Genomic DNA, 21,361 nt, shown 5'->3' with positions numbered 1-21,361 from the left:
GCCCCCCAGGTGCTCTAAGTTAGCGTGTTTCTTTTCCAGGAAAGCTCTCTCTGGAGGAGTTCATCCGAGGCGCCAAGAGTGACCCGTCCATAGTCCGACTCCTGCAGTGCGATCCCAGCAGTGCCGGGCAGTTCTGAACCTGTACTTTGGATGAATTATGTATCTGCTTTTTTTTTTTTTTCTTGCCAAACAACATTCATGGTAGTGTTGCCTCTGTATGGCCAATTATGCCTTCATTTGTGGCATCTTATAGCTTATTTTGTTGTGGATTAATTATAAGAATGCTGAATTGCTCTTAACAATTTGTCCAGAGCATGGGCAGTACTGTTCTAAACAGATATTGTGGTGTTATCATTGTTTTTAAAATTTCATTTTGTTTTTTTGTTTGTTTGTTTGTATGTGTTTTGGAAAGTAACGTGTTGAGGAGGAGTAAACCAACAACAAACCCCTTGGCAGCAAGACACACTGACAGATTTTAGATTGCTGCTTTAGTTGTTAGGTATTCACCTGCAGGACCTGAAAGTGTAGTAAGGCTGAACCAAAGGGGTTGTGATGGGTGGGGTAGGATTCACCTGGAACCTCCTCTCCTGTCCAGGAGGCACCAGTTAAGATCAAAGACAGGACTGGGAAGAAGTATGAAAGTGCAAAATGTGTGGGGGGTGTATCATCCACTCCTATGCCTCGTTGTTTCAATGCTGTGAACACTTTACAGGTTGTGAAGAAGGGACAAAATGAAGGTTGACTTTTTTACTAGGTTTACAGTGGTTGAAGTCATATGGCTTTATCTGAAAATTCAGCAATTTGCAATCTCCTGATCTCCAAATCCACAACTAACAATACCTCTTGGCGTTTGGGATCAGCAAAAGCAGACACAGATATGAAAAGCTGGGTCTTGACAATGAATTTAAGGGAGATACATGTTGAATGTGAAATTTTCAGGTTAGTAATAAAGCAGTTGCTACTAGGGAGAGTGGGAACTCACAGACACCTGCAAGCAGCTCCAGCTAAGGCACATCTGCTGTTCTCAATGCTCTTGCATAGCAGGAAGTTTTGGGGGTGTTTTTGTCTCTCTCCATGTAGCTAACAGAGTTTCTGGGCCTGCTCTTAGGGGAAGGCTGTCATCAAAACTTGTTTTAAACATAAAATTGTAGCATTTATATTTCATTTATTTTAGTAAAGTTCAAAAAAATCTGTACTGAAATGAGGAGATGGTACGCTTTATGATATATTTATATATATAAAAATTAAAACAAAAAAAGATCAGCTCTTGAGAGAAATGTTGAATGTTTATCTTTCCGCCTAGGTGCAGGAGTATCTGAAATTTGCTGCTGCAAAATTTTATCCTTTGGTCAAAGTTGCTGTATGCAAAGCTAGTACACACATGTGGGATTTCTTAGGGACTTTACAAGCGCTGTTGCAAGAGAAAAGCTGGAAAAGCTTTAGCAACGGGAGGCATTATGCTGACTAAATTGGCATTAATCAGTCATTAGCTGAAGTCTGCTTTGTGATCCTGCTGGAGAGCTACCCATGCAGGCAGGCACGGTGTTGGGAATTCATGAGCTCGTTAGAGTAACCTTTGTCTGACAGGCAAAGTTGGCATTTTGTCAAGTGACCTTGTAGATGCTAATCCCCAGTAGCCTTAATTTAAAATAAACCAAGTAAAAGAAGTCTGCTTTGCAGATGATGATTAGCTAAGTACTAATTAGAAGTCACGAATAAGTAGTTGAGCATAAATAATCTTCTGTGGAACACTAGCTAGCATGTACAATAACTGACAGAAGCAATCCTATACTTAATTTTCCCATACCATTTGCTTTGCCAGGTGTTAAGGGCAAAGCATTTTAAGAGAAAATAAAAGTAAACTGAAAATAACATTGTTAATCAATTGTACTAAAATTTTTATGAGTGGCTAATGACACTCAATAAATGTCTTCAAGCACACATTTTTGTCTCAAACAATCACAAAAATTCAGTTGATGATATATTTCCATTACATTCATCAAAATACTGAGCTGAGCTGAGTGTGGGAAATAAGAAAGCAAAGGGGGCCCAGCCACAGACACAAACAGATTTTAATACCCAGCACTTTCGGGTGTTATGACCAGCACTGGCAAGTTTTGCACCAATTTTTCTGGCTGATGAAAATACTGTCTATCTCCTTCTCCCAAATCTTAATTAGACACCATGTGCACAAATCCCCTTCAAAGGACAGTCTGTGCCTGCCTTCTTCCAGGTAATTTTCTGCTTTACCGGGAGACGTTCTGGCCCTCTCTTCATGTCCATCACCTCATGGATTTTGAAAGTCATGTACTTGAGGGTTGTTTTTCAGCAGAAGCCTGGCCAGACTCTGGGGATTGCAGAAGGAAGGTCAGTGGGCATGCACAGATCAGCACTCCCCTCTGCCAGATGGGAATGACCTGTGCCACCACCCCAGCCTCTCTGGGGGTGCTCCATCACCACCCCTGTGTGGGCAGGACAAGGTGACACCAGAGGATCCCTGCTGAATTTCCAACCTCCTGGCTCAGTGCAGGCACCCACGTCCAAAGCAGCCCAGACCTGTGGAAGCTGGCATTTACTGAAGGTGAACTCAGATACCTTCTATGGTTCCATCTTCTTCTTAATGCTGTGAAAGCAGCTGCATGTGACTGAAGCTTTTTAAAATGTTGCCTTTTCTTTAAGTGACTGCATACCACCTCTTTTTCATTTTACAAGACACTTCTGGCCCAGAACCTAATCTCTCAGTTTGATTTTGCTCAGTAGTTTTGGGGTGTTGGGGCCAGGCTCGCCTCCCATGTTACTCCTGTATGACACGGGTTTGAAAGCACAGCCTGTGCTGTGACCCTGCTGTGACCCCAGCAGAGATGTAATGCTTCCCACAGCTCACAACATTTGGAATAATAAGAATCAGCTTACAGCTGCAGAGGACATAGCTGCAGATAAGGCTATTGTATAAACATTTACAGAGTGAGCTAGGGTTATTCTTTTACCTAACTGCTGCTGATGATTGGTATTATTTTAAATTATTAACTACCCCTTTCTTTCTCTGCCTCTGCATGTACTTAAAGAGTGATTCGTAGCTGAAGTTGTGGTAGGAACATCTGCAGACCTCAAATCAGCAGGTCAGCAGTGGTGTGCTGTGCCTCAGATTGAAATTTTCTGCTTTGCTGTCATTTGCATTTGTAATCATAATTGCCTTCATGAAGCTTTTGAAGGCAAAGTGGTGTATCCTGTATAAAATAGCACAGTAAGTCAGACTTTTGAGTGATTCATTAGCAACATCTCCACGCAGGAAGGATGGCAGACAACACATACTATTTTGTGTGACTTCCCAATTTTGTAGATGCATTCTCTAGTTTTACTTGCATGTGCACGAGGCATTCTTCACTATGTGCTGTCCAAAGGAATTGATGAGCATATGTCACATGCAGACTGAACTCATGGAAAATGCCAGTCCCATTTAGCTGACATTCCCAGTCAGCTTGTCAAACTCTGGGCCAGAAGATGTGAAGTGAGGACTATGACTTGTGAGTTTTGCAGTACTCTCCTTGTTTTAGGGTGCTTTGGGAGCGGAAAAGGGAACACAACCCTTTTAAAACCAACACACGTGTTCTTGTGAGCATTTAGAGTTTGAGAGGGACTGAAGAAATATTTGTTTCAACATTATTTGAAGCCCTGTCAGTTCATAGTTCAGTTATGTTTCTGAGGTACCCAGAGCTATGCTGTTCCTTTTGCAGTTCTTAGGAGCTTGTAGGATTTCTGTCTTCTTCCTGGGGCATTCTTTTTTGTTCTGTGTTATAAGTCATGACCTCCACATTTTCTGCTGCTTAAAACAGTAAGTCATGTAAACTTCGTAGCTGGAGGAGGTCTGTGTGCAGAAATATTGCACACCAGCACAGGAAGCAGTCACACATGCCCAAGTCCCTGTGGTTTGAGCACTGCCCCTGGGGGATGAGCCCCAGGACTTCTCTCTTCGCTGATGGCAAAAGTGCAATAATGCGGCTTAGCTTGATTTTCTTTCACTGCAGATCAGGTTAAGTCGCATTACCTTGCATTGCTATGGGCAGAACCTTGTCTCAGCTGACTCATGGAAACTTGGTGAACTGTGGTAACTTGGTGCTGAGCCCTAATCTGCAGACTAAGCTAAGATGAGAAGATGGCCTTGGCCACACATCTCAGTACATGTGAACCAGAGAACACGGTGACAGCTGCAGGGCCCTGGGGACATGTGGCAGTGAGAAGGGAATCTCCTGCCCCAGAACAAATGCCCTGAGCTGAGCTGCCTCCTCCTTTTAAAACTCTCCCCTTTTTCAGCACCACTGGTGTAAGATGAAACATGATAGCAATATAGCAGGTCAGGATGGAGGAGGCATCCTTCAAGAGTTTCCTTTTGCAGTTTAACCTACAAGTGCCAAGTGAAACTATCAGACTGGTCTGATTGTTGGCTGGACAAGTCTTCCTGAACACCCAGTACACCAGCACCTCCTTTCATCTTTCCCATGGTGCTCTCTCGGTTTCCAGGCATGGCAGCCCTTGGGCTCAGCAGTTAGATGTCAGGTACCTGGTGCAAGACTGGTAGAAAAGAATATTTCACCTGCCTCCCCTCTGCAGAAGTACTTGGATGCATTCTTTGCTCTGCGTCTTACTAAGTGGGATGTCATGTAGAAGTCAGAAAGTGGGGAAAGTTGGTTTTCTTGGTATCACAGGCAGAACCTGCACTTAGAAATGCACAGAAACTTGTCAAGTGCCAGAGAGCTGAGCCATGCTCAGAGCTGCATGCAGAGTTTTCCACTGATTGTGCAGTAGGCAGATAAGATAAACAGCAGTGATACGTCAGGCACATGGTGCGATGGGTTTCGAGATAGGGCTTGACTGGAAATGGCACCTTCTATGTGAGCAGCTCTGTCTGCTGCATATTCTGTCAGGGGTGCTGGCAAAATACACTCCAAAATTAAGGAGCAGAGCTGTTCACCATACCCTGGCAGGTATTGAACAAACAGCTCCAAGGATGAGCATAAGATTTTCCCTAAGTGCAGCTGAGGGCAGAACATTTCCTATGGGAGTTCATTCTCCGTCATAGTGGAAGAGAAGAAGGGAAAGCTCCATTGACTCTCAAAGCCCAGGTGTCATTTTGTAGGCTGGGGACGGTGGAATGAACATCTGTGTTTTAAACACATAGAAAAGACAGCAGGGATTATAAACTGGCATGGAAATCAGTGACATTAGAAACCAGAACCACTGCTGAGGGACTGCAAAAGCCATTAGGTGTCTCTGGCCTTCAGAGCAGCAGAGCCATCAGCTGGATGCACAGTCAATCTCCTTACCCCTTGCAGAAAATATGCCTGCATTCTATGGGAATCTAAACAGCATCCCTTATTCCATCCTGGCTTTTGCTGCTGTTGTTTCCAAATTATCCACACTAAGAAGTTGTTTCCAGGGTGAGCATTTTCAGAGGATAAGGTACAAAGCTTTCCAGATGTACTGTCCATATCTTAACAAGCTGGAAAGGTCAGATGTAAGAGGCTTCTCACTGGTTTCCCACAGGTTGTGTTATTTCAATGTGTAGCTGGGATTAAGCTATCACCTGTAAAATGCTCACTAATGCTGACTGAGCTTGAGTTGTAGTGAACAATGTGAAAAGACTAGAGAAAAGAAAAACTATAAGGACATCCCTGCCTGTAGCCCAGGGTCTGAATTTGCACAGTGAAACCCTCTTAGCAGTAGCCAGCGCAGAAAAGCTCCTCTACTCCAGCCCAGTCAATGGTACCTCCTGGACTGCTTCAGCCCTGTGTGGTGAGGCTGGGGACTCTGGGTTCTGCCACAGACGTGGTCATCTGAGATTATCAGGCAGGCTGAGGGCTCCTTACATCTCGAGGCACACAGCAGCCACCCACCCTCTGCACAGTATTCACTTACTGTGCACCTGAGATGTTTTAGATCTTCCCCTCTTGCCCTGACCTTATACCAAAGATATTCTCACCTTCCCAGGGCATGTGCTCAGGGTGTCCAGCTCTCCAAGTCTTTGCAGCCACCTCCCAGTTGCCATTCCCAGCCTCTGTGTGAACAAATAACAAACACCAGCCCTTGACATGTAGAGGACCCAAGCTTAATGCACTTAAATGGAACAGCTTCTGATTTGGTTTCCCATCTTTGGCCCACCTGTGAGTACCACACTATTTATTTCTTATCATTAAGTAATGGCAGTATTAAAGCTTTTAAGGGTGCACTGAACCCCTGAAACAGCTTGGTTTTCATTATAGTGTACGTGTTTGTTGGGCAGACTGAACATGCCGAGGGCTCGCTCTCCACTGCCCTGTTTGCTCCGCAGAGAGCTGGTTTCTTCCAGCAGCAGCTCCTCCCCAAGCATCCCCGTGCAGTGTGCAGCTGCCCCAGGCCTGCAGGAGCACCCAGGTGCTGAGGACCAAGAGAGAATTTTGGCATAGTTATATTGGGCAGAAACTCTTCCTGCTATCTGTCAAAAACGAGTGTTGGGGATGTGACCTCTGGTTTTCTCCTCCCTGGGGACAGGGGTTCCAGCAGTGCTCAGGGCTGGCCTCATGCTTCCCCACCAAATGGGACAGCAGGATGATGGGGATTAGTAAACCCCCCTGAGAAAATCCTCTTAAATTCTAAACTTCATTTGTGCTGCTCATTGGCTGCACTCAGAGGAAGATTAAAGGGGTACAGGGTGGTAGTTTGGGGGAGAACTTGCAGTTCCTTGCCACCACCACCTTTTCATTTCCTGTCATTATTCCCATTTCCAAGGCAACCAAATAGTTTTTATTAGTATCTGGAAGAAAAAGAAAAATCACATCCAGGGTTTCAATCCAATAAGGATCTAAGGAAGATTACTAAGGACATCATGCTCAATGTTAGTCATACAAATGTTCCACAAAGTAATGTTTCATTGGTATTTTGTGTTTAATTTTCTTATTCATGTTTCAGGCATGTTTGTGATTTATTTCATTATTTTGGATCCTCTTAGATTTAGCCCTGCTGCCCTTCAGCTCTTATGCAGAAGTCCCAAAGACCCCGGGAGCAGAACTGACTGAGCAATTATTAGCAAGGTGGGCACGTGGTGCCTGGTAAAAATGAAGAGTTTAATTACCTTAGGGGTCTTTTTTGTCTGCACACTTGCTTCAAGGAGACAAATTGAGCTGCATTGCAATATGTTTATCTCTTCCACTTGTTCACTTCAATTCCAAGCAGTCTTGTAGTTAATATTTGTATATTCAGCATTATTTTGCTCTTGAACCTGAAGTGACCTATATTGTCTTCCTCTGACAGGAGTACTTAATACCTTCTGATTTTTAAATATTGCTGAGTGATGTGATATTTGCAAAAGTAGTTACACATTTGTGTGCTGGCTTTGGCTGTGATATAGTTAATTTTCCTCACAGTAGCTAGAATGAGGGTCAGTTTTGGATTTGTGCTGGAAACAGTGTTGATAACAGAGGGATGTTTTCATTATTGCTGAGCAGTGCTCACATGGTGTCAAGGACTTTCCTGCTTCCCACCACATCAGCAAGGGATCTTGGGGTGCACAGGGGAGATGGGATGGGACACAGCCAGGACAGCTGACCCCAACTGACCCCAGGGATACCCCAGACCATGGTGTCATGCTCAGCATGTAAAGAGGTAGGGGAAAGAATGAGGAAGAGGGTGACAAGTTCAGAGTGATGTCATTTGTCTTCCCAAGTCAGCACTACTTGTGATGGAGCCCTGTTTTTCTGGGGGTGGCTGAACACCTGCCTGCCCCTGAGACTTGGTGAATGAATGCCTTGCTTTGCTTGTGCATGGGGCTTTTGTGTTCCCTATTAAACTGTCTTTATCTCAACCCATGGGTTTCTCACTTTTGCCCTTCCAATTCTCTTCTACATCCCACTAGAAGGGAGCGAATGAGTGGCTTTGTGGGACTTAGTTGCTGGTTGGGATTAAATCACAACAATTTGTTTAAATTTGGGCAGATATTTTTGATGCTGCAGAAACTAATAAATTGAAATAAAACATGACCAAGAGCTGAATGGATCAAAGTGCCCAGTTCCTATTTAAGTCCATGACCATTCCACAGGGAGAGCTTTCTCTGTTCCCTCAGGCAGGTGCCTCACTACAGCACAGAACAGACACAACAAATCGAACTTGCAATGATCTACTATGAGCAGACTCACTGCAGCAGCATGGAGTTCAGTGTATCCTGTGTCTTGGCAAAATTAGATACCTCTCTAGATCTAGATGAATGCTTTGTAAGCAAACCTACATATCCTAAGGAAGACTTTTGCTATTCAGAAAGGAGAGAGACAACTATGAATTAAATTAATTTGGTCCACATATTTATCTTACAGCTGTCTAGAATTGCAAGTGTCCTGTGTGTTGTTGCCTATAGCTGTTGTGATGTGTTAATTTCCCCCCCTGGTTCTGCTGTAAGCTCATCTGGTGGTATCCTGAGTCTCCAGCTGGTTCTCTGCCAGGCAAAGCCCATGAGAAGGACAAGTAGAGGTGAGTGGCTTCCAGGCACACCAGGGGCAGCTTTTGGGGACGTGGACCTGTGCTGCTCCATGCTTTGGGAGTCTGTACCTACAGAGCAACATGTCAAACCCACCTGACACAATGAAAGTAGATGATCAGGCCACCGAAGGAGACGGAGAATTTGGCGGAGGGTTGTGTATGTTTTGTGCCCCCCAGCACGTGCACGGTTCCCCAGCTATTAACTTCCAGTTAGAACCTTTCCTGAGCTCTTAGTGTTAAAGTTTTCTTCTGATGATAATGTATTTGTATTATGCAACGTACTCAGAAAACAGAAAATTATCTCTCTATGACTGTCCTCTCCTCTCGAGAAGCTCTCCTCTGTACATATGATATGCAGAATGTATGGGAGTCTTACCAGCGTTGGTTTGCATTTTTAAGACTGTACTAATTAATGTGTGATACTATTGTGTTTTTGTAGTGGCATCTTTGATGTAAGATGTAAAAACTATTTAAATTTTTTTTGTTATTGTTCAGCTTTTAGAGATAGCACCAAGGACTGCATGTTCACTAGAATCAGCCCTTCCCAGGGGCTGCCATAGCTGCACGCAGGCACCGGTGTTTCACCCGGCATGTAGCACCTGCGTTCCTCTCTTAATAGGGGTCAGTTTGGAGTGGAGATGAATTCTTCCTGAAAAGTCTAGTTTTGTCTTTCCCTCTCTCAGATTCAAGCTGTGTGATTCCCTCCCACGCTGTGTGCCAGCCCTGGCCCCAGGAGGAGACCTGGGAGGAATGTCCCCTGACCCGGGGCACCCCGCTGGCATCGGGCTCCCTCACCCCGTGGCTCACCCAATGCATGCTCCTTGGAACTTGGTTTTCCTTGGAACTGCTGGCTGTGCCAGCACAGCAACAGTGGGCTCACATTGCAAGACAATTTGTGCAAGTGACTTTAAAATTAATTAACTAAAATTGAGGGGAATGAAGGAAAAGAAGAGCCTGAGCAGCAATTTTAGGGTCAGCACTTATTGGGGTGCTCAATATAGCAAAAACTTGGGGCCAGTGCCTAAAATATAGGACCATTTGAACGGCTTAGGTCTACATTTCTTGTCAGGTTTGGAGAATGAAGTGGGGCTCAGATCCAGCCTTTCAGGCAGGGTTGACTAACTGGATAGACTGAGTCTGAGATGCTTCTCCAGATATTGTGTTGTGGGCCAAAAGACAAGACATGCTGCAGCTTAGGAGTTATTTTTCTTTCAGGTTATTTTTTTTTTCCTTTTTAATGGAGAAAGCAGTTCAAACTGCACCTGGCAAAATGACTGACTTCAAAAGCATGTTTTTCCTTGTTATATAGACACTCACAAAACAGCATTGTGTGGCTAAAAAGGCACATTTGTGACAGTTTCTTTCTGAGTGCCAAAATATATAAGCAGTATTGTTTGAAGGGAAATAAAAATTTTTTTACTGTATTGTTATTACTGTTGAACAAATATATTGTTTTTAAATGTTAGATTTTGAAGACTTTTGTATTGTAAATTGTTTTGTGACACGGTGCTTTTTCATACTGGAATTACTGATTGCACCTAAATATTAATTATTGCTTTCTTATATAAATATGTGACCTTGAACAATCTTGATGAAATCCAATGTGTGGTGGATACCAACAGTTAAAAAAAAATTCACCTACTGAAATCCCCTAAATGTTCTTTCCTACTAATAAACATTCTGCTGCAGCTAGTGATGGTGTGCCATGTGCTTTACTCCCTTCATGATGGAGCCTTAAAGCTTCACGAAGCTCCTTGGTCTGGGGAGAAAACCCCAGAGAAGCCTTTGCCTGCTGCCTTCACTGCCTTCCTGTCCTGCTCACTGCTGTGGGCACAGAGTCAGAGCTGTGAGAGCCAATCTGGAGGGCTCAGCCAGGGCTGAAGCTGGGCACGGGCACTGGGCTGGCACACTGCAGCTGGCTGGGTGCTCCACTGCTAACACAGATTTTGTTCCAGCAGCTAAAGCCAGCAGCTGGGCAAGGAGTAGGACATCATGGAGTGGGTTATAAAAGCAAACGAAGGACAGCACAAAGCTGAGAGTCCTGGTACTCTGAAGCTGGAAAGAGCAGCTTAGCTGACTGACAGCAACTTTCCCTGCGATAGATAAATCCCTCCCCAGGTTTAGGGGAGTTTTTACCCCCTGATGAGTATCAGAGCATCAAGGGAGCAGGATGTGCCAAGGGAGCATGGGCATGTAGCTGTGGTTAGTTGTTCTGAGATGTGGCTGATGAGGCACAGCAGAGCTTGTCACAGCAGGGACTCCTGCCAGCCTCAGACAGGCTCTGGAGGGGGCTGGCTGATGCTTCTGTGCATGCTCCTTAAGCTCCCCAAATTTTCACCTAGGTTAAATTTGGAGCTGGGATTAGCTGAGTGCAAAAAGTAGTTTAAAGCCTACTGGAAAGTAACAGAAACCAGTGCCTATTTCCTTTTCAGATTAAACAAAAATGCCTATTTGTGGAACTGCATATTAATCTGAGCTTGAGACAGGCTGGAGCCTGAATGAAGCATCAGTTGCAGTATTCAGGTATCTCCTGTGCTCAGTGCAAACAAGCTCTATTACACAAGCTTCCAGTGTGCCAGACTCCCTGCGATGTACATTCCCCTCACCCTCCCCTTAGGGTGGGTGTAAGGAGGTGTTTATTTGTACAGGGGGGCTAAAATCCTCCACTTACCGCCCTTGCTGTCCCTCCTCTCGCTGTGCAAAAGCTTCTGCCCTGGGCACTGGAGCAGTTGCACTCCCACAATCCCGGAGTGGACCTCCCATCACCTCAGGGAGGAGGGAACTGTCATCCTGCAGCTCATGGCTTCATCTGGGAAGTGGTGTGCTCCAGAATCCTTCAGTGTTTTCTGCAGCACAAATTGAGCCAAGAGACTGAGAAGGTGCCGCAAACAACAGCTTTGCTGTTCCAGTGAGTCCCCTAAAGTTTCACTCAGGAGCTAGAGGTGGAGTGTTTTGCTTCCTGCTCCTAAAAAGGGGTCAGTTCTTCTCAGTGACCTTTAATCAAGGTGATCCAAGGCACCTTGCTGGAGCCTGGCTCAGCCATGCCAGACACAGCCCAAGCCCCAGGCACGCAGTGGCTGCAGGGGTTCCCATCAGCCCACACACTTCTCCTCACCCCTCCACGGCCCTGCAGATGGAGCTCTGCCAACCACGCAGCTTTAAAGAGAGAGCCATTCTAAGAGCCACTCAGTAAAACCACTTCCTATAAAACATAATTAAACATCTATCACAGGCAGTGCCCAGGAAATGTGATTACTTTAAAGGGCTCCCTGGGAGCTGATCCTGGCTCACACTGAACTGCTCGTCCAGAGCGCTGAACTCCACCCCACTGTAAGAGAGGGCTGTCCTGCTACTGCTTGGGGAATCAACCTTTGCTGAGGAAAATGCTTTCCCCAGCAATTTCCCACCTACTAAGATGTTCTCACCTCCTGAATCTTGTTTGAAAAGCCAAACTGAACTGTTGGAGAATAAAATGTTTGATGAAAATGTTTTACTGCAAGATATGTGGCCAGGTATGCTTCAGTGTTTTTGGAGTAGATGTGGGTAAAGATCTCAACTCAGGTGCCCAGGAGTCACAAAGATGTTAGTGCCAGTGCTTCCAGCCAGGTTCCTAGGACACTCCAACATGTCACAGAATCACAGAATAGTTGGGGTTGGAAGGGATTTCTGTAGTTCATCTGGTCCAATCCTCCTGCTCAAGTAGGGCAAATGAGAGTTGGTTGTCCAGGACCATGTCAAGGCAGCTTTTAAATATCTACAGGGTTGAGACTCCACAACCTCTCTGGGCACCCTACTCCAGTGCTTAGTCACACAGTAAAAAGCACTCCCTGATTTCAGAGGGAACCTCCTGTATTTTAGTGTGTGTCCACTTGCCTCTGGTCCTGTCACTGGGCACCATTTAGAAGAGCCTGACTCCGTCCTCTCTGCACCTCCTTCAGGTACTGGTACACACTGATACCTTCTCTCCTGGAGAGATGTAGTAATGCACACCACAGCAACAGAAATATTGTCTCATACATAGGAATATTTATTTTTTTCCTTCTTAAAAATGTACAAAAAATAAAATAACTGTATTTACAGCTTATCAAACCCCTCTCCCAGTTGCAACACTATTAAGTTACATGAGCTATATTCTTAATATAAAAGCACACTATTTATACATTAAGTTTCCTTGTTTGCCAGAAAGACGGCTTGTCACAATCTTTGGCACAAACATTCTTGTTTGTATCTTGTCTCAATTAATAGGAAATGGAAGAGCATATAAACATTTAATAAGCTTTACATTTTATAAGTCATAAGATACTCCTTTCCAGTTCCACTTCAATCAATATACAGCATCTCTGACAGCTAGAGAGTTTAGATTTTACTAATTGTTTTAATTAATTTACATTTAAACAATTCATAGAACGAAAGAGAAAAATATATAAGAGAGACATTTGATCTCTGAATTCCATTGACCAAAAACTTTGTGAGAGAGGACACACATGAAAAAACCCATTCTTTTCTTTGTAGTTTACACTCAGTGTTAGAAATCCTCCAAAATGTCTTGATGAGGTGATCATAGTACATCCACAAAACTTCACTAAAGGGATGCACTTTATTTTGGGAATATCAGCACCTGACTGTGAGAAAGAACTAGAATTTGAGAATTTGAATGGGATTTCATAATAAAATATCAAATGGACGGACAAAGTGCCAAATCTGCAGCAGGAACCAAAATTGGAAGACTGTTCTCCTTTTGTACACCTCTAGAGTTTTTCAAAACATAACATCTACAGACACTGCATTTTTTTCATAGGGAAAATGCACTGAGCAGCAAGCCACTCTTCAGGCTGTACTAATTAAGATTCAAGATTGCTGTCTTGAAGAAGAGAAGGAAATGAGAATTTTGTTCCTTTAAATAAACAACCACAGCAGTTCCACAAAGAGACAAAAGGAGGCAAGACAGATATTCCTGTCGCCTGCTGAAGAGTAGACAAATCTTACTTCCATTTAACTCATAATTTTTGGAAGATCCAGCATTAATCAATATTTTTTTATCAAACAAAAGCAACATGCATATTTTAAACAATATACATGTAAGCACTGTGTACTCCTCAGGATATCTGAGTCAAGCAGGGCACAAGGCAGCCACTGCTTCAGAAGTTTGCATTACTCACACCACTCTTGCCCCTTTCCCACCACTCTGATGGGCTGATTTGGACCAAAAAGGTGAAGCCTGAGAACTTGGAGCTTGCCACAACCAGCATCCAAGGTTCAGTGCTCCTCCAGCAGCTGATGCTACAACTACAACTGAAGGGGTGCAGCATGGATACTCGGTGCTTGTGAGGCACCTGCATCTGGAGCAGAGAAACAAAGCCCTCAGACCCTGGCAGATAAAGTAAAGGGTGATCATCCTTACCCAGCTCTACTTGTTGTTTTAAAATAATCTTGCCACCAATCTAGGCACCTTCCTGATAACTTCACTGAGACTGTAAGAGGAACTAAAAGCAGGAGTATTAGCTTTCTACTATCAGGAATTTGTACACTTTAAGATGTATTTAAAATAGCTTTCAGTTAATCTTGGAAAAAACTTTCCTTTTCTGGACAGTAGCTGACTGAAAGCTCCTAAAATGACAAAGGAAAACCCCTTAAGTCCCAGTATTCCTGAAGCACTGCTCTTCTCACTGATCCTACACTGCTCCTCATCACTGGATGCTGCAGCACCCAACAGATCTCAGCTCATCTCAACCCAAATGTAAGACAAAACCATCCCATTAACCTGAGTGCTGGTGCTGCCAGGACTGCCTGTCCTTCTCTGTGATCCCTAAATTCTCACTGGCCTTTCTTAATGCAGCACATTCCAACCCAGGCTAGCCCCAAGTATTCCCTTGGACAGCAGGTTTGCTGGGGGCAGAACTAGGGCTCAACTCCTGCATACATTTACTCCTTTGCTTCACCTGCAGCTTCTGCCCAGACATCTTGACCAGCTGAGAGATCCCAGATGATATTCTGAGGATTCCAAACACCAACAGAGAAATACAAGAACTGACAGTATTGCTTACCAGTCCTGTGTGCTGGTCCCTAATGCTTCCTGTATCAACTGTCCTCTTTTTTTCTTTAAGAAAAAATTATCTGGGATAAGTCAGCATAGACTTTTTATCTCAGTCTGAGCCAAGTAGAAACAAACAGAACCATCATAAATCTCTTGTATTCCCAGATTGTTTGCTCTTGAGCAGCACAGCAAGAGCATCTTTGCTGGAGTGCATTTTTATATAAAGTTAAGGAAATGACAACAGAACTCTGCATCAAGAAGGGCAAAGAGTGCATGACAAAAGGGCAGGAGAAAGACAGAATACACACTTTGCTTTACAGGCATATGTGAATTCTGGGTATATTAGCACTGGTGCTACCAGCCTGAACCTTTTATAGTTTCTGCTCCCACAGAAACCTTGACAAGTACTTAACATTTCTATTAAAGAAAGAGATTTTAATGGGATGCTACTGCTAATCAAGTTAAGAAAGTGTTCGTGAACTTACAGGACAATTCATGCAGATATGGCCAAATTAGACTGGTCAGTTATCCCAGCTACTTTGCTTGAATGTAAATAGCTCCACACTTGAGCCCTGTTAAACATGGCAGTGTTTCTTTCTGCCATTAACCACTAAATAATAAAGGTTGTGTGACTAAACGAGAAAAGGTTTTAGAAAGAAAAGAATAAACTCTAAAGGCTGCATGTAGGAAAGGACCCCACTTCTGTCTGTAATACAGGATCCATGTACAGTGGTAGAGAATAAAATGCAACTGAGACTCATGGAATTATATGCTAAGTGAGGAGCTCTTCACAACAGCCAGAGGAGCTGGAATGGAGAGACAGAGATACTGGGTTTGGATGTCATAGGGACATTCAAGCCTTGAACCCCTTTCCTGGTATGATTTTAGCCTGCACAACTTTATCTCTTCACAGAATTCATAAGGCAGGTGTGGAATTTGATGGAATAACCATGTAGTTCAACTTGGGTTCAGATGCAGCCCTTAAGAGAGAGACCAATCTCCACTCCTCAGATTGGGATACTCAGTCTCCAGTGGAAAAATTGTTCCAGTTTGGTAAAATATTTACATCAAGTCCAGGCTTATATGTCACCCAAGTGTCCTAGGAATCACAGCTGAATCATTCAATGGAAATACAAGAGCAAATACACTTAAAAGGAAGAGTCTGAAGTCCTGTTTCTTACAGTCTAGAGGAATGCTTTGACGTACAGGCTGCTGCAGAAAGAACCTTCCCACCACAGGTTTGAGAAAATACTACTTTAGGAGCCTCTGCTTCATCAAAGGAAGACAACCAGGAAGAAGTCCCTTCTGTACCTCTTGGCAAAGCAGGCAGCAGACACATGGTGTCTCTGGGATTTTGTTACAGCGGGATGGGAGACTCAGGTGCTACAGCTGGGACTTGGGCACCTAAGGGGGGCCCCATTGTAGCAGAGCATCCAAGACCCAGTAGCAGAGTCTGCTCTAATATTTCAATATACAATTGTGTGAGCAAGGATGGAGCATATGAGTACAGATTCAGTTATCAGCTTCTCAGTACACACTCTTTAACAGATTGCAGCAATTTAATCCTCTAGGAAAGATGCTATTAAACCCTAAACCAAATACATACAAAAACATAGTGGCAGTAAACATGCCCACATACAGTAGTTAAAATATATTATTGCATATTATAAACATTATATACAAGGTTAAAATGGTTTCTTTACCATTTACTTACAAGCGACATTTGTAGCTGAATGCCTTACTTACAAGTCCTCATTGCTACATGCTGAGAACTACCAGAGGTATTTGGCAAGACTATACAGTAGAGAGAGATATGGATCAGTCTGAGCAAGTGAACTGTCAGCCACTTTGCCCATCTTTAGCACTGCAACAGATTTTTAGCAATGACAGAGACAACTACTGGTAAAGTGATTTATACCAGATTTCTGAAATTAGACCAGCATAGTTACTGAATGTGTTTTAGAATGAGCTTATCCACACTGAAGTATGGATTAAAATGCTGCATTTCACATTTGCAGTGGGTCATCTGGTTACAAATCTGGGGGCTGGTAACTGCTTGTACACTAGAGAGTGAGGAACAATAAATAAGGGACCAGGTTACTGTGAATGGCCTTGTGCTTGACAAACCCAAGTCTATCTGCAGTGGCTGCAGATGTGCAGAATGGACAGTATTTTCAATGCAGTCTTGTAACAGTTTCTCTGATCAATGTCTGTCAAGTTTACGGGGAATCTGCTTTCCAAGAAGGATGAAATGCTGTGGTTCCTTACAAAATGGCTCTGCCTGAGGCTAGATCTCTGTCAGTGTGATCTTGAAGCCTTCAACCATGCTCTCCATGTTCAGGATGAATGTGTCCTCGTTGGAGTAGTGCTCAATAATGTTGTCATCCATGTTTACCAGGATGCTGGTGACAAAGGCAGAAATCAAGGTTTTTATGTACCAGGACACTGAAAGAAAAAGCTATACACTGCCACATGTACTTCTCTACAACACAAAACCAGACTCCAGCACATGCCAGTACAGGCTCACTAGCAGGAATTATCAGCAAGGTCTCCCCTGTAGTCCCTTGTAGTCTTTGGATTAGAGGCTGCTCCTTGCCAGAGCAGTTAAGGGACATGCCAGTGCTGGGATGTTAACACACTTAGGCTACCTACAGATGAGCTGCATTTCAGATCCCTGGCAGACCCAGCCAGCTGGTGCTTCCCATGCCTGGTGGTGGCTCCCACAGGGACACATCTGTGCTACTCCTCAGACACACCATGTGAGCTGCTGCACCTCTGTGGTGTGAGGGAAGCACAAGGAAGCAGTGGAATTTGTGCTTTGCACACAGCTCACAGACTTAGAACTCAGCTTAGATGTGAGACTATAAACAATGACTACACAATTGTGTAATGCACAATTACAAGTGTATATGAGTGTTTTCCTCACTCTTTACCTCCAAATGTTTCTTCTGTCACTTAGAAAGAAGCAAAACATGGGAAGTTTCACCTGTCTTCTCAAAAGCTAAAGAAATCCCCAGACAATAATGCCCTAAGCTAGTTACAGCTGAAAATAAATGACTGGTTTAAAATTATATTGCTACAATATTGTGGTTAAATAGAACTTTAAAAAATAGTTGAAGTGGAGAGATTTAGTTTTATGGCAAGGAGCAGAAGCCTAGCTATTCTAAAAGTCCAGCTGTGATGTTCATGTCTAAATTTATTCAGCTGAAATGCCTGCAGCAAACATTGCCTGTCTTTCAGAGTAAGACAGTGGCCTACTTCTCCCTGACACTGCAGGGAAACTCCACACTGCATTCACAGCAAAGGCAGCATCTCCCATGCTGGCCCTCCACGATGTTATCAAGCATATTGTCTACAAAACAGACTTTACCCACATATCTTATCCACAAACCCTTCCTTCACAGTAAGCTTATGAATACTGGTCAGACAAAGATTGGAGATCCATGTTTCCTCTTCTGCCATCCCTTACAGTCTCCATAGACATGAAGATTTCAAGCACATGGGTTTGTCTCCTGAAAGAGTTTGTGCTGCCCAGTATCATGAGGCCCCAGGTATAACTGGGATCTGTGACTACTTCTAAAGGATCCTGCAATAGATCCTTAGTTAGTTAGGTAACCAACTTACCCCTTTTTACTCTTCTTATAAAGTTTTGCAATCTTTTCAACTGGCAGCCCATATTTCTCAGAGATCTGAAATAATAAAAGAAATGTCACTAAAGATGAATGAGAAATATAAAAATATCACCTCTTACCTTACATAGGACATTAAAACAAAATTTCTGCAAAATTTGACAGGATAGCTATAGAGAAAAGTCTGTTACAACCATATTATGCTTTCATTTAAGGATGAATTGGAGAGCAATAATCCTGAACACCTTATCAACACCCACAATTGTCTCCATCCAGACACTCAGATACTATAGTTTTCATAGGGTGTGAGCCATCAGAACTGCCCCAGCATCTCCTAGTGCTCTGCTCAAGGAGTCAATGCTCTTCCCAGCTTCAGATTTTACCAGGGAATTTAAATCTGATCTTTCTGTTGTTTCTTAATCTGATTTTTTGGGCTCATGGAAGCAAAGGCTTCTCCCACCCGGCAGAAGGCAGACACATGGCAACCCAACAGGAGCTGATGGACTGATGGGACAGCAAAAACATACACATTTCTATTTCTCAAAGACATTTCAAGGTTTATTAAGCTAACAGGGCTCTCCATGGTGGTACTTCTCTCTGAAAAGTGTCTTCAAGGTACCTTTTATTGTGGGAGGGCTACCAACATCAAACACACAGAACTAAGAAGCTCCTGTATTGTTGGGAAGGTGACTCAGTCTAGTTACTACAGTAGCGAAATGAAAACACTGTTTGATTCACAAAACATCATCTGAGTGTATAGATAACAAGATGAGATGTCACAGAGAAGTTTGTTATCAAGGTAAAGGACTTGCAAAATAAACTTCTTACTAAAGCAACTAAAACAATAAAGCGAAAAACACAGTAAAACTTTAGAAGGAAGAACTACTTAGCTGACAAATTACCCATGCCAACAAGTACTTCACTGGGATGCTTTGGCATTGCTTTGCAGCAGTGTACTTGTAACTTTTTGGGATGTCTATTCTGCAGTGAGTCTGTGGTGTGCTTATGAAGATGCTGTCCCTGGGCCCTTCATCTGAGCCAGGTTTGCTTTCCAAATTATGATTCTTCTTTGAGGGAGCTGGTCTCACACTTTAGAAGATGATTGTCCCAAAAGGCAAAATAGTTACAGAAAAATGACTTTTTTTTTTCCACCAGTGATTAATGTTCTGTGGTGCTCTACTGCAAAGCAAAGTAAGTTTCCAGCTCTTCCCAAGTGAAATGAAGTTGCAGCTAAATAGCTGACCACTTATCTTCTGCATTAGAGAAGGGAAATGCACAATTAAAAATCCATTGAAAGACTGGCAAACATCAGGTACTGTAAAATCCTTTCTTTGTGTTTGCAGTCAGAGTTCTGTTGAAAAAAGGTATTTTAGGGAAGTACATTAAAGCAATTATCACAAAAGAGAAAATGGAATAGATAAACTCAGCACCAAGGACAGATTCAAAGAGCCACAGGTTGAACACCAGGCATGGCTCCCATCCAGACAGCCAAGATTCTCTGAAAGAGAGAATTAATTAGCCTATACTTGTCTAGAGCACTTATAATAGTATAATTGTCATCATAGCCCAGATGCAATTTTGTACTTAAAAACTACCCCTAATAATGCACAAGGCTACCAGCTTGACTGGCATTCTATAGCAAAACTCCAAGATTCTGAAGAACCAATAAAACTTCTCATACACTGAAAACAGTGTCCTCTGACTATTAGCACACATCAGTGGCTAACAGAAAGGGGAATAACTGATGGGGTACAATAGACCCATCCACTCTCTAAGTTTTCCACCTAGCAGAGAACAAAATACATACTGAATTTGGGTGATATTTTCTACTTCAGTTTTGCTTGCACCAGCATGTTTCACCGTTCATTTACTCTTTATTATCCTCTGGCTTTGCTTATCATGAACAGAATGACATCAGATAAACAATCTGGTGTTGAATTTTTGTATCTGTGCTTCTGTTGTACCCCTAACTTTAAGTTCTCATGTAAAGCAATAACAAAAATGGATCAATTTCATCAGATACTTGAAAAAAATCCTTTGTAACAGGCATTGGAGAAAAACTGGCAGCCCAAAACTGCAGAAAGTGTCACAAGTGTATGAACATGAGGAAATGATCTCCCTCTCTGGGTTGTTAACTCTGAAGCCCAGTGATGTTGTAAAGACCAGCACTTGAAGACACTTTTCACTGACTCCATGCAAATAAACAAGCTGAGCAAAACATTTCTTGCCAAGGAGGCTTAATAGCAGCTAATATACAGCATTCTGCACATTCCAGCACAAATCTTCCCTAGGATATTTGGCATACCTAACACTCATGCATTCCAAATGTTGCTCAAAGTAGTTTGGGACTCTGGGACACCACTTCCTACATAAACTATGAGAGGTTGGGCTGAGAAAGCCTTGCCTGTCACACTGCCTGTGACAGGTGTAGGGTTTATATAACATGCAGGGATTACTGAGCTTTGTAAAAGACTTCCAGCTGACTGAATAAGCACATTTCTCAGGAACCCCTGGGATTCAATCAATTATACCAAACAGCAAGCTGTGGAAGCAAGGCTTAAAGTGGGCGTATGGGAGAGCCTCCCCCTCATAGTCTCCAGTACAAATGTGCTAAGTCCTGCTGCAGAATTGGAGAAAGCATAGGGCAAGCATCTGCTAGGGCATCTCACTTAACACCCTCTTCTCAGAGTGTTTGCTGCCAGCACAGGAGGATCACCACTTACTGCCAACTTCCATACAAAACAACAGGATTTCTCACCCGAAACCCAAGCAGGCTACTTTAAATTCTAAAAAGGTGTCTTTCTTTGGAACAGTATTTTTCCTTATCATCTCGATTGTCCATTTGTCAATCTTCTGAGCAGAGATTTATTTCTGTTAGGATGCCTGAAGCAGTGCAACAGCCTTCTGAGTAGCACTGAAATAGCTGTCTGGGTGTCCCTTTGGGCTGCAGTCCCCTGGCATGGCAAGTTTGTCTGATTGCACAAGCCACCAGAAATGCTCTCTGCTGGAGTCAGGAAACCAGAAAGGGCAATGTCTGGGCGGGTCAAGGCGTGTAGGACAACACCTTTGCCAGCTTATTTCTATTAAATAATCTGTCTGTTGCCCTACACTGGCTGGAAGATCACATATATATATATTGGCGGGTATCTAAGCTAGATCTATTGAACTCAGCTGTTGGCTTTTAATTATTGAAAGA

The 21,361-nt window shown here is 43.3% G+C and overlaps 2 protein-coding genes across 5 annotated transcripts in view; one reads left to right on the top strand and one right to left on the bottom strand.

Moving 5' to 3' along the window:
* The window catches only part of NCALD (neurocalcin delta), a 58,640-nt gene extending 48,446 nt beyond the window's left edge, over window positions 1-10,194 (top strand). The window contains exon 4 of the mRNA XM_030971097.1: window positions 40-10,194. Within this exon, the coding sequence (XP_030826957.1) occupies window positions 40-137 (98 nt within the window). The 3' untranslated portion in view covers window positions 138-10,194. The remainder of the gene's footprint in view (window positions 1-39) is intronic.
* Window positions 10,195-12,303: 2,109 nt separating this feature from the next.
* GRHL2 (grainyhead like transcription factor 2) overlaps window positions 12,304-21,361 on the bottom strand; it is a 66,090-nt gene continuing 57,032 nt past the window's right edge. For all 4 annotated transcript variants that reach the window (XM_030971257.1, XM_030971258.1, XM_030971259.1 and 1 more), the window contains exons 15-16: window positions 18,161-18,225; window positions 12,304-16,938 (exon numbers count right to left, since the gene is read on the bottom strand). In XM_030971257.1, the coding sequence (XP_030827117.1) occupies window positions 16,824-16,938; window positions 18,161-18,225 (180 nt within the window). In that variant the 3' untranslated portion in view covers window positions 12,304-16,823. The remainder of the gene's footprint in view (window positions 16,939-18,160; window positions 18,226-21,361) is intronic.

This window comes from Camarhynchus parvulus, chromosome 2 (assembly GCF_901933205.1).
Source record: "Camarhynchus parvulus chromosome 2, STF_HiC, whole genome shotgun sequence".
In the NCBI taxonomy this organism is placed as follows: Eukaryota; Metazoa; Chordata; class Aves; order Passeriformes; family Thraupidae; genus Camarhynchus; species Camarhynchus parvulus.
The sequence above is the reverse complement of the archived record's forward strand: the minus strand, read 5'-3'. Positions and strand labels throughout refer to the sequence as shown.